General features: G+C 45.4%; 1 protein-coding gene across 14 annotated transcripts in view; it reads right to left on the bottom strand.

Moving 5' to 3' along the window:
* Nucleotides 1-273: 273 nt before the first annotated feature.
* PAMR1 (peptidase domain containing associated with muscle regeneration 1) overlaps nt 274-13,103 on the bottom strand; it is a 164,113-nt gene continuing 151,283 nt past the window's right edge. For all 14 annotated transcript variants that reach the window (XM_019948262.3, XM_019948261.3, XM_073808773.1 and 11 more), the window contains 5 exons: nt 9,342-9,554; nt 7,500-7,566; nt 4,079-4,311; nt 2,823-3,115; nt 274-1,337 (listed from right to left, as the gene is read on the bottom strand). In XM_019948262.3, coding sequence (XP_019803821.2) covers nt 801-1,337; nt 2,823-3,115; nt 4,079-4,311; nt 7,500-7,566; nt 9,342-9,554 — 1,343 coding nt within the window. In that variant the 3' untranslated portion in view covers nt 274-800. The remainder of the gene's footprint in view (nt 1,338-2,822; nt 3,116-4,078; nt 4,312-7,499; nt 7,567-9,341; nt 9,555-13,103) is intronic.

The following is a 13,103-nucleotide window of genomic DNA, read 5'->3' on the forward strand; positions in this document are numbered from 1 at the left end:
AGAGCATAAGAACAAGAGGGGACACTAGAAATCCTCAAATCCCTGGTATTTTCCTCTGTTTGTGCCTTATCTGATGGTGCCCAACCTCCCTCTCCCCCACCTGAAGGCCCAGCAAGTTGCAAGCACTGGTATTGAAAAGATGGCATCGGCTTTGCTCTAGGCATTATTTGGGAATGATAATCTAGGATCTCTCTTAAAGGGCTGCCACCCAGCCATTGGTCCCAACACACGTAGCTCAAAGAGGCTGCATGCAGGAATCAGAGCCATGGCACATTCGTTCCGTGGGTCAGAAGCCAACCCTTGTTTTATTAAAGTGTGTACAGGGGATTGGGAAGGAAAAGGACCACCCCGTGACGTGGCAGTGTGCACGGACACCAGTGCCGCAGCCAGGCTCCGCTGTCCGGGACTGTCCTGCAGGCGGCTCTCTGGAACTCTGTCTGGCTGGAGCCTTGGAGGAGACCTCTCTCGACCACAGCTGACCAGGGCATTCGCACCACTGAAGGGCAGGTGGGGAAGGCCACTGGGGCCGGTTGAATGGGGAGGATTGCTTTGCTATTCATGTAGTCTATTTTGAAGAAACTGAGTCCTTGCAAGCAGCCCTGGTATCTTCCAAAGGGTCCCAGCAGTCAGGGAGGCAGTGGCCTACCAGAAAGTAAGCTCGACGCGCCCTCCACTGGTTTTGACATCAGAAGCCCTGGCACAGCCAAATTCATGGGCAGATTCACATTTCAGGTCCACGATGCCTTGGGCAACACACATACGGAAGGATGCACGGAAGTGCTTCTCGACGGGCCTGAGGCTCATTTCATGTTTCTCTCGATCCAGTCTTTAAAGGGCAGCACTTTGGTGAAGGCTGTGTAGAGGCTGTGGCTGCATGTCTTGTCATAGCTCCAGCTGACCAGCCCCACCAGATGCCAGCGGGGCTCAGGGGACGCCCGCCCCGGGAAGAACGCGGCTGCGATGCCGCCCGTCTCTGCTGTGCAGATGTCAGAAGGCGCAGCGCGGTCCCAGCCGGCACAGAACATGTTGTCTGTGATGCTCACCGGGATGCCGTGCTCTTCGTGCTGCTCCTCACACAGCAGCGAGTCCGCCACACTGACTACCCCCGAGCGCAGCGTGTCATTCTTGAAGCCGGGGCTCCTCGCATCTGCCAGGACATTCCAGCCCGCCACGGTGATGCGGGACTCCTGGAGGGAGGTGCTGAGGTCCCGAGGGGCCGCCAGGCAGATGGGCTGGACACGGGTGCTGATGCGAGCCTTGTCCAGGAGCTTCAGGACGGCGATGTCCACATCCAGCAGGATGGGGTCGTAGTTGGGATGCAGGATGATTGCAGAAATCTACCAAGGTAAGGAATGGACAGCAATTGTGAGCGACCAACTCCATAGTGACAGGAACAGGCAAGCCCCGGGGCTAAATGATTGGGAGAAAATGTCTAAGAGACAGCTACAATTATACAGAGAAACTTTTCTCAAGGGATCATAGAAAGCAACTGCTCTATTCCCAGGGTTGCAAACTGAAACGCCCGCCTGGCTGGCAGGTTGTTTTAAATAAGTTGAGTGGACAGGTGAGGTTTCAGAGAACGGGAGTGCATGCCCCATGCAGAGGGGGCAGCTGCCACTTCGCTCCAGCTGACCACTGCCATGCAGAAGTGCTCATTTTGCCAGAGAATAGACTCCAGATCTCTGGCTGAAACCTCCTGGTTTTTAAATGTTGGCAAATAACTGATTAAAAAAATATATGTTAGCACTATCAAAACACAAACCCCTACAGGCTACCAGTTTGCAACATCTGGTCCACTGTAAACACTGCATTTACCCTCAAGCCAGTAAGATAGAGCTACACCCAGGGTGGTCCACAGACTTTTCCACAAAGTCTCCCCTGATTGTCCCCATCCTTGCTGATCATCTTCTTTGACGGGGGCCTCCAGGAGCTTACATCTGTGATATGCCGTAACATTCTCACGGATGTGTTCTATTCCTTCAACTACATTTGGGCTCATCTACTCAGGGATTCTATTGTGTTGGACTAGTCACGATATACTGGTCTGTCTCTTCCCCTAGCCTGTGGATTCTTCAGGGCAAAAACCATGCCTTATTCCGTTCTGTATGTATTCCCAGCAAATGGCATGCTGTGGGAACTCAACAATGGATGGATGGATGGATGGATGGATGGATGGGTGGATGGATGGATGGAAGGATGGATGGACAGATGGATGAGCTGGATGGGTGAGTGGGTGGATGGAAGAGAGGGAGGGAGGCAGGCAGGGAAAGAGAAGAATCTTACAAATTTATTAGGAGTCTCTATTTTTCCTCAAAGCCTACCTAGCACAGTGTCTTAAACGTAAGAGGTGGTTACATTTCGATGACCCCAATGATAGAAGATATTTGTTACTATCTTTTTTTTTTTTTTTTTGCGGTACGCGGGCCTCTCACCGTTGTGGGCTCTCCCGTTGCGGAGCACAGGCTCCGGACGCACAGGCTCAGCGGCCATGGCTCACGGGCCCAGCCGCTCCGCGGCATGTGGGATCTTCCCGGACCAGGGCACGAACCCGTGTCCCCTGCATCGACAGGCGGACTCTCAACCACTGCGCCACCAGGGAAGCCCTACTATCTTATTTTTAAAACAATTTTAGGGGGGAAAGACTCCATAGTCTTTCTAGATGCCCCTTTCTAGTATCTGTCAATATATATTAGCCACCTACTATGTGCCTAATATTTCCAGGCTCTGGGCTGGATGCCAAAGGACCGACACAGTCACTGCTCGCCCAGTACTGGGAGTTGCTGAGCCAGAGACCCGGTTTCCAGGCTGCAGCCCTCTCTCACCCGCAAGCTCTGGATGCTTTTCTCTTCCCGGTCATCATCCCTGTAGAATTTCCCCAGGACGACTTTGAGGTCTGCTGTCTTGATCACGGTGACCCTCCCCAGGTCGGTGACGCAGTGGGCAGCCACCACCACGGTGCGCTCATTGACCAGGGCACCGCTGCAGACGAGGAACCACGTGTCCTTGTGCGGGCTGCTCCCGTGCACCCCACCGGCCCTCCTGTAGATGGCAGCCTGCCACGGCCAGCGTGTCCTCTGGGTCTTCGGAGCAGTGACGTTCTCAGTTTTCCCACAGACTATGGAGAAAGCACCAGCTCAGTAATGTAAACTCAGACCTTCCCATCCAAAGGGGAATGTGTCAGTCACCCAACAGAGCACAAATCTGGAAAGGTGGACCCTATGGATGTCAAGACCACAGAGCATCTAACCCGTTTTTCTTTTCCCTTTAAACATTAATCAACCACCTTGACATGGTTGACTATAAAGTCTAGGATTACGACTGGAGGCTTACCATCCCAGCCACTTACTGGGCAAGTTGCCTAATCTCTTACAGTCTCAGTCTTCCTGCCTGCAAAATGGATACAGTAATCACAACTGTCTCCTAGGGTTCTTGAGGAGAGTGGATGAGATGATGTATATAAACAGCTAAATTCAAATATCATGACTATTGCTATAAAGATGACCACCTCGAACTAAGCCATATTCTTCTTCTTTGACAAAGAGGATGGGGGTAGCTTAGTATGTGCAAGACCCTATTCCAGACACTTCCATGTATTACTGCAGTCATCATCATTATAACCTTGTGAGTAATCAATACCTCATAATCTAATTAATAACAATAACCTAATTAATACCATTGGGTGATGAGAACGAAAACTGGGTTAGACAGGGTAGCCAAGGAGATATCACCAGAAGCCCTCTAGCACCTTTAGCCCCCTCCCCACTTGGTGTTTAATAACTGCTCTGTCCCTTTTCTCCAAGTAAATATGAAAGCATTATCCACAAAAAGTATGCCCCCCTTCCCAAAAACTTCGTCTAAGATTTAACGAGTTCATTTCTCCTGGGGAATAAGTTTAAGCCAAAGGAAGGAAGCGCTAACTGTGGAATTTCAGACTTCACCAAGCTAGGGAAAGTGTTAGAGGGCCATTCTTCTGGACAAGGAGTTTTTCCCAAAAAAGTCTTCAGTAGGGTCAGTGGCTTTTCATAGGCAGCAATGGGAGATCTAAGCTGCTCTAGACCAAGGACAGGCATTGACTCACTAGGGATGCAGGACGGGGCACGCCCACTCCACTTCCCAGTCCTCAGACATGTCCTCCGGCTGCTGCCCAGGCGGCGGTAGAAGGGTGAGATGCACTCATACTGGATCTGGGTGTGCAGGTATTGGTACCCAGGGGGCAGGTCTCCAAAGGGAAGGGCTGGCTTCTTGGTAGAGGAGTCCTGCAGCTTCTGCTTGCTGAAGGCTGATGAGTATAGCTGGTGTAATGGCGTCTCCCTACATCGGAGCACGCGGCCCGGAGAGAGAGGAGGGCCAGAGACAGTCATTGTGGCTCTTTTAGTATCCAAGCCCATTCCTTACAGAGGAAGGGAAAACAGCTATCTCATCCTCTGTGTGTCTCTCTCCCTTTCTCCCCTCACACCTCTCTCTCTCTCTCTCTCTCTCTCTCTCATACACACACACACACACACACACACACACACACATGAATGCCTCTTCTACCACTGAGCAGATTTTTTTTGCACACTTCAACCTTCAATTTATTCCTCCATTTCCATTTCTGGCATGCCTCCAGCTGCCCTGAATTTTAACCAAAGAGCATAATATCTGACATAATAGCTGCTATCCAAAGCTATGCTAGACATGCACACACACAAAAATTAATAGTGAAATTAAACAAAAAAGGAAGTTAATTTCAAGGGGAGAAATCCAAGCGGCTGCTTTTCTCTAACCATTGTCATAATGGGGCAGTATTAGGAATTGATTTAGCAATTAGCAGATGTAATTAGTCCACCTCAGAGAATAAAACCTTCTCTCAGAGCACATTGATTGGGAGAAATAAGGAGCGTTGTGTGCGAATGTGAAAAGGTCTTTTAAATGAGCCCCGAAGTTGAAGCACCCAGAGACCACTCTGGGATTCTTGGGAGAGAGCTATGCACACTACACAACTTGTGCTCATTTTATATCAGTGCATAATGACTATTAAGTGACAAGTTAGAGTTCCTTTAGGAATCAGTGTTTTCATCCCATTTAATGAATGGAGGAAGGAAGCCCAGAGAGGTAGGTAGGAGTGCTGAAGGGCACACAGGAAGCTAAGACAGTACCCCAGGCAACACAGGGCAGTCATGGTTCCCACCCTGGTTTCCCTGCCATGCCAATCCATCGTAAGAAATCTGTTTCACGTGTCTGTACCGTGCTGTGCTCGGAGCAAACATTCCATCCACATTGATTTCATCCAACAAATCTTTAGCTCAAGTTTAGAACCAGGTCTGCAGTTCAGGGAGCTTCTGGACTTGCAAACAAACACAGCTTTTGGCCATTGAAGGTTTTGCGCTGCCTTTGGGGGTTCCTGGGTGAGCCTGGCTGCTGGAGACCATCATATCCCCACTCAGCAGCGTATCTTCCAGAAAGAAATTTACAACCAAGTTTTAGGCTTGCTTTCTCATCTACATGAGACACCTGGCACCTTGTCACCTAAGCCCCCATTACAACCGCTTTACAAAATGCAAAGCCCAGTGGTGGTCTCTTTTAACAGCTCTGGGCCTCCTCTCCAAGATGTCTCCTTGGGAAGAATACTTACTGGAGAGTCCAGCCCCAGGTAAATCACAAAGGTCAGAAAGGAGGGTGGGTAGAAATACTGGATTCCACTGCCACTGTCCCCGAGGAAATGCCTTGCCCGAAAAGGAAATGGAATGAGAGAGCCAGAGGCAGAGTGAGAGATGAAGGAATATCCTGAACTTTGAATATTTCAGATCACTTGTTTGGGGTCAGCTCCAGTCACTGGGATTCATTGTTACCATTTCTAAAAGCAATAGATACTGCTTACAGGTGTTCATAGGTGCAAGGTGTTTTTAAGGCCTTTATATAAGGCTTAGTTCAAGCTTCATGCATCAGGGAGCAGCCCCTGAAGACCTTGGATTTACATCCTGGGTTGCTCCTTCCTCTAGCAATGTGACCTTGGGCAAGTTCCTCACCCTCTCAGAGCCTCAGTTTCCCCATCTGTAATAAAAAGTAATAAAATCTAAAATGAAATGGTAATAATAATACTTACCTCAGAGGTTGTAGTGAAGATTAAATGAGCTAATATATGTAAAGAACTCAGAATTGTAACGGGCACAGAGCAAACACCCAGTAAATGCTAGCTATTTGCCTTGCATTTAATCCTTAACAGTCCCCAGAGACAAATGTTATTGTGATCACCCTTACTTTTCAAAAGAGGAACTAAAGGCTCAGTAAGCTTAGGAATTTGCCCAAGAATACCCAGTGCTAAAGACAGATGACAGCAGGTCTTGAACCAACTGATCCAATCCATTCATTCATTCACTCATTCATTCAATATTTTGAGGGTGTCCACCATGTGGCAGGCACCCTTCTAGGAACTAGAAGTTCAGTGAACCAAACAGAAAATGTTCCTGCACTTATAACTTTCACATTTTTTTGGTGGGGTACAGGGAGACAGAAATTGAACAAATAAATGAACAAAATGTCAGTAGGACAACAGGTGGAGATGGATGCCAAGGTGAAAACTGGAGAGCTCTGTAAAGGTCAGAGAGCGCTGGCTAAAGAAGTCAGCTCAGCGGTCAGGGTGGAGGTGGGGTTGCTATTTTTATTTATTATTATTGTTTTTGGCGGTACACGGGCCTCTCACTGTTGTGGCCTCTCCCGTTGCGGAGCACAGGCTCCAGACGTGCAGGCTCAGCGGCCATGGCTCACGGGCCCAGCCGCTCCGCGGCATGTGGGATCCTCCCTGACCAGGGCACGAACCCGTGTCCCCTGCATCGACAGGCGGACTCTCAACCACTGCGCCACCAGAGAAGCCCGGGGTTGCTATTTTTAAAAGGATGGTCTTGGAAGGTCTCTCTGCCAGGTAAAAACTAAGCAGGGAACTGAAGGAAACCAGGCACTAAGCCTCGTTGAAATCAAGAGGAAGCAGGTTCCTTCTGGAGCCATGGGTGTAAGGTTCCACAGCTGCCACCAGGGGTCCCCACCTCTATCTTTCCAGGAAAAACGCTGGGTGGGTATCCCTGAGGCCTCACATCCCTCGTCAGGGGCAAGTCATTCATCTCCGGTTCCTGGCCCCACCAGCCTGCCTCATCTGATTGGTCACTACCAAGAACATCTTCCTAAGCCACAGCTGGCTGCATAATAAATACGTAGTAATTTCAGGAAGACTCGAGTATTAAAATCCAGCTCCTCAAAGACCATCTTAAAGTCTGGCTTCCCACCACCACTTACTTTCCCACAATCCAATGAAATCTGTGCATCTTCCAACAGTTGCTACCTCTTGGCTAAAGGCAGCTGGCTAATAAGTCTCCATCTAACGAGCCCTATTCTTCCTTGGCCAGTCAGCACTGAGTGTCCCTAAGAAACCTCAGACTGTCTTTGGCCAAACACCAGTGGGGAAAGGGGGTGGGAGAGGAACGTTCATTCGCCTTTAAAGCAGAGTTCAGGTGTTTCAACCTCACCTTGACTGAACCTGCATTGGAAGAACTCTCCGTCTCACCAGGTCTGAGATTTTTGGTTCTCGACAGGCTAGAAAAAAAAAAAAAAAGACAATGCTGCATAATCCTTTTCCATATTAACTGTTCACATCATTCAGTTCAGATTCATACCTGACCACCCTTTCTGGAGACCAGTGCACATTCCTCAGGCTTTCAAAGGTAAGATACATTAGCCAGACTTGGACAGCTCGCTCAGCAAAAGAGCATGCTGAGTTTTATCTAAATTGGCAACCCCCTTTGAAGAACCCAAGTAGAATAAACACCTCTGCAGAGATGCTCCCCCCAGCTGATATGAAACAATGATAATTAATAGATTAGGATTATCTGTTCACATAGATAGTATTGGCGAACTTAATCAATACAGAATAAAAGCCAAGGTCAAGGTTCTAAAATATAGCCCAGCATAGTGAATCACAAGGCTCTCATTTAAAGCCAGACAGCAGTGTCAACCATCAATAAATCTTGAGTAACTGATTCCTCCATGTGCTGCAACTAAGGCTCCTAAAGGTCCTTTGAGGGCAACTCAAAGCCCAGTTTAATTTTTTTGAAGTCTCTCTTTCTTCACAAGTGAAAAGGAATCCTTCCCATCTCACTTTCCCAATCAAGCAGCCAACATTCGTCTAATTAGCAACCTAGGGAACTCTGCTTGTATTAATTTGTAAGAGAAGAGTTGACAAAAATCTCCAAGGACATATGTAACACCGTTTCCATACTTAATGAAATCAAGAAGCAGAGTCTGTGCTGGTGAGGATGAAGCTTGCTCCTGGCTAAAGTCTAAAGTGATTTCTTCCTTTCACAAATCTTTCTTTCGTTCCTTTTCCCATGATTCAGGTTGTTGACAAACACTCAGAAGGGAAAGTGGAGGATTGAAGCAATTATCTGGATAATCTAGGCCAAGGAGATGCTTTTCTTCCCAGGAAACAGCTAGATAACTGTGACCTGCCACCAAAAGGAGAGGGGCTGTCGACCTGGAGCAACTAGGAAATCAACTCAGCAAGAAACTATGCATGCCCACTCTCAAGTGCGGTAAGGTCCAAACTTCCCTATGCAACGTTCCATTTGTTCTGGCCCCCAACTACCTTTTAAAATGTACCTCCCAGATTTCAGGACTGATTCACTTTTTGTTTACCATGATTCTTTCACTTCTGCCTACACCACCTTCCCTTTGTCTTCTAACTGGAATATCATCCCAACTCCTCTTTACCTCTATAAATCCTTCCCTGCTTCCCAGACAGGTTCCAGTGCTCTCTGCTACATGCAATCGTCTCTATTTCACTCCTTCTCGGAATATACACCACTCATTCGTTCTATAACTCTCCTTTGAATGTTCAAGGGTTTACTGTCTTTTTAAGATACTTTTAAACATCTTAACATCTCAAACCTCCCTCTACATAAGCTGGCAGGGATGATGTGTCTATTGCGTTCTTTTATTTCTTGCACTAATTTAATATTGCATAGAGAGTAGATAAATGTAGCCATATAAATGCATTTTAATTGCTTCAAATCTATGCTTGGGTTTGCATGTATAAAACTCAGCCTTGTCATCTTTCCTAAACTGCTCTGTTAACTACATCACTCTTCTTGATCACATCAAGTCATTGTGATTAGGATAAGCAGGTCCTTTGGCAGTTCAAAAAAGAAGCAAATGTTTTATGGATGATTTCCAACCTAAAAGTAATGTATGGTTCCAGTGAGAACTTAAGAGAGAAGGCATTTTTCCAGGGGCTCAAAAACATGTATGAGAGCTACCAAAATGCCCAGCAACTCCATCTATTTCTACAGACTTCAAAATTATTTGCAAGTTACCTTTTATGCAGATGGGTTGTTTCCCCGACCACTCTCCATTCTGCTGGCAAGTTCTCATCTCATTGCCGCTAAGAACATAGGAGTTGTTACAAAAGAAGGTCAAGACGGTGCCAATTTTTGCATAGCGCCCATTGATAAGCTCAGGGCCTCCTGTAATTTTCTTGTACCCATTGACTGGGCCCCCAGGGTCTGAGCAGTTTCTTTCTTCAAGGACTGAAAGTGGAAAGGAAAGGAGAGCTATTAATAGTCTGAAGCATTCCATTTTAGCATCAAATCTTTTCAAGTCCCATTGAATTAAAAACGCAGTGATACAGAACCTGCGAACAATGGTACTCAAAGGAATTACTAAGACAAAACTCATAATAGAAAAATGCATGCATTAGACATATCTTCCCCTTGCTTTTACGATTTATTCTTAAATTGAGAAGTGTTTCATCCCAGATACAAATAAATTTGACACTACAACGGTCTCTCATATAATCATGTTCGTTTGTTTCTCAAACTGTGGGAGATGGCCAGGCCTGGACAAAATACACATTTTGCCTAAGTTTTTATGATCAGTATACAAGGGTTATTGGTTTTCAGTGTTGTAATATCATCTCCTTCGTTCCCTAAAGCTCAGGCAATTAAACCAGACTATTCAGTTTCCTATTTGTGTTGTACCCAGAAAGTAGAACAGATTCGAAACGAGTACATATATAAATTTAGATTTTATATTTCATCTGCTGGAACATTAGTGTGTTAGAAGTTGTAATTAAAGAACACTAGAGGACAATATAAATTCAGAGATACAACAAATTCCCTTGATCTCCAAATATAACGTTCCATCTAAACATTTAACAATATTCATTACAAAGATACCTCTATTCTCTAATTCATGTTGCACAGCTACTTAGAGTAAAATTGGCATCACCAGCTATTCTAAGCACTGAACAGGATATTAGATATATCCTGGAAATATTCTATCAGCTAGATAACATATTTTTCTCAAATGGATTATGGCAAATTACTGAATATTACTTGCCTAAGGACACAGAGTAAGTCTCCTGAAGAATTCAACCTTTAATTACTGAGTTTGGGTACCAATCACTCTATCAGCCTCCCTAGTCTCTTTTTAATCATTTTTTCTAAGACACAGGTTCATTCCCCATGCAGTACAATTATGCACTGGACATGCTTTACTTCCCATAAATGTCCCAGTTACCTTTCAAACAACTTACTCGCTTGCCTCCAAGCAAGAAATTAATGTCCATTCATATAATACTTCTACAATATTTGAGAATGAAAAATTAATGAATATTCCTCTGTGCAATTTGGCAAGGTTGCTAATATTGTCCAAGTTTCTGGTTTGTCTGCTCTAAGACTGCCTGTAGATCACATGACAGATGATCTCAATGACACTCTGTGTGTTTTGGGCTATGTACTTTGAGCAGTTTCCCTGAGGGTTGACTCCAAAGCCCCATTTTAAGTGTCAAAAAAGGACCTCACTGAGTGAGCTGTTTAAAAAAATAGTGAAATGCGGGCTTCCCTGGTGGCACGGTGGTTGGGAGTCCGCCTGCTGATGCAGGGGACGCGGGTTCGTGCCCCAGTCCGGGAAGATCCCACATGCCGCGGAGCGGCTGGGCCCGTGAGCCATGGCCGCTGAGCCTGCGCGTCCGGAGCCTGTGCTCCGCAACCGGAGAGGCCACAACAGTGAGAGGCCCGCGTACCGCAAAAAAAAAAAAAAAAAAAAATACTGAAATGGTATAGTGAGGGCAATGCACTTTTCTGAAGCTTCAAGTGGACTCAGAAAGTCCCCCAGTGCTTATATTTCCAGGAACCCCTCTATGGCGCGAGAGCAAGCATTCCATATTGCTTCAGTCATGGGGCCACCTTCCTATAGTACAGACTCATTCAATGCTGAACATGTAGCCCAGAAACAACCAGCAGGAGCCCACAGACTTCAATCATCTCCAAAACATGTGTTATACATGCAAGTTTTAGAAAATGGAATTCACTGTCAACATAAAAATCAGGGCATTTCTCACAGAAATCTGTGTTCCTGGCTTCTGACAAAATTCAGTTCCGGAAACCCTGGGTCTGTATGCTCACACGGCAAGAATCAGCTGGTGTGGGGAGGAGCTCCCTGCCTGGACTGGACCACACAGCCTTGCCTCGGCCACAGGCCCCCAGCGACCAGCTGCCTGGCTCCAGCAGACACTTGAATCTGTGGCCTGTTAGGCTATATCAAAGGGCTATGATTTGTGTAATTCAAGTGTAGCTCCTCATCCATTTTGAGCTTTGCTTGCTAGAGCTCATGGCCAAGAACGATCGGGTGATACTTAAGACCCATCTTGGAATACTGAAAGGAAACGAACTAGCCTCTAGCCACATCAGTCTCAGCGGAAGGCAAGAAGAGGCTTCTACTGTAAGCCTAATCATTGCATTTTTCTCCTCTTAGAAGTAAGTAGCTTCCTGGTCCAGTTGGCTCCCACTCCATGATCTCCTACGTGCAGGATTCTCCTGGATCCTATTTCTGTTACATTTCATGTGCGTTTAACTGGCAGGAACATTGGAGAGTTCTCGAGCACTTGGAGGTAATAAAGCCTCAGGACAATTCAGGTTCTTTCTTCCTCTCACTGAAGAGGCTTTAAAGGAAGGTTTAAAGGGAAACGGACTCAAGATATCCAAACAGGTCTGCCCACGGCTGAGGAATTCTGCCATATTTCTATAATTCTTAAATGCCTATTCCTTTATAACGTGATGTGTCTGAAATCAGGTCACATGCCTACATTTCCTGTAATATTTCTTTACTCCCAATCCCCAGAACAGCTATAATTAAATCAACGGTGCACCTTAAACTTGCTAAAATCTTAGAATGGAGAACTATTTATTTGGTTTTAAGTTATGCTCATGAAATGTCACCAGGGTTGAGCTGAATGATGCTTCCAAGTGAGGGTTCAATGGAAGGTGAGACTGCACAGCTGAAATTCAAGAGAAATGCAGACATTAGAAACAGATTCATAAAGGATTCAGATAATGTAGTTGTCTGACACTACTGAAAAATAAATAGACTGAATATATTCAAGGAAATAAAAGACAAAATTGAGAACTTTGGTAGAAAACTGAAAACCTTAAAAAATAGCCAAAGGAGAAATCTAGAACTCAAAAAGTTATAATGACATAAAGTAAAAATTCAGTGGCTGAGTTTAATAGCAAACCGGATACAGTGTAAGGGGATTAACAAACTGAAAGATAACTTCAAAGAAAAGATTCAGAACAAACCCCAAGACTCAAAAAGGTGAAAAATGTAAGGAAAATGTAAGGATACAGTGAGGAGGTTAATTAATACGTGTAATTGGCATCCCAGAATAAGAGAGAGAGAATGGAGCAAAACCAATATGTAAAGAGATAATAATTGAAAGTTTTCTGATGAAAGACATCAACCTACAGATTTACTAAGTCCCAAACCAGATAAATATGAAGAAAACCATACATAGACATATCATATAAAACTTCAAAATCAAAACCAAAGAAAAACAATTTAAGGAGCCAAAGGGTTAAAAGACTGCAAAAACATCCTTTAAAATAATTACAGTCATTATCTCTGGTTTGGAACACTGAGAATGTGTTTTGCTTCTTTCTACTTTTTTTTAGAAGTTTTATAATCAGAAAATGCAGCCATAAAAGTTTGTTATTATTTTTGTTGTTGTTTCTATTGTTATTATTTTTTAAAGTATCAGGCAAAACGGTTTGGGTCCTCCCCACTAAGCCTATAAATCT

This window comes from Tursiops truncatus, chromosome 8 (assembly GCF_011762595.2).
Source record: "Tursiops truncatus isolate mTurTru1 chromosome 8, mTurTru1.mat.Y, whole genome shotgun sequence".
In the NCBI taxonomy this organism is placed as follows: domain Eukaryota; kingdom Metazoa; phylum Chordata; class Mammalia; order Artiodactyla; family Delphinidae; genus Tursiops; species Tursiops truncatus.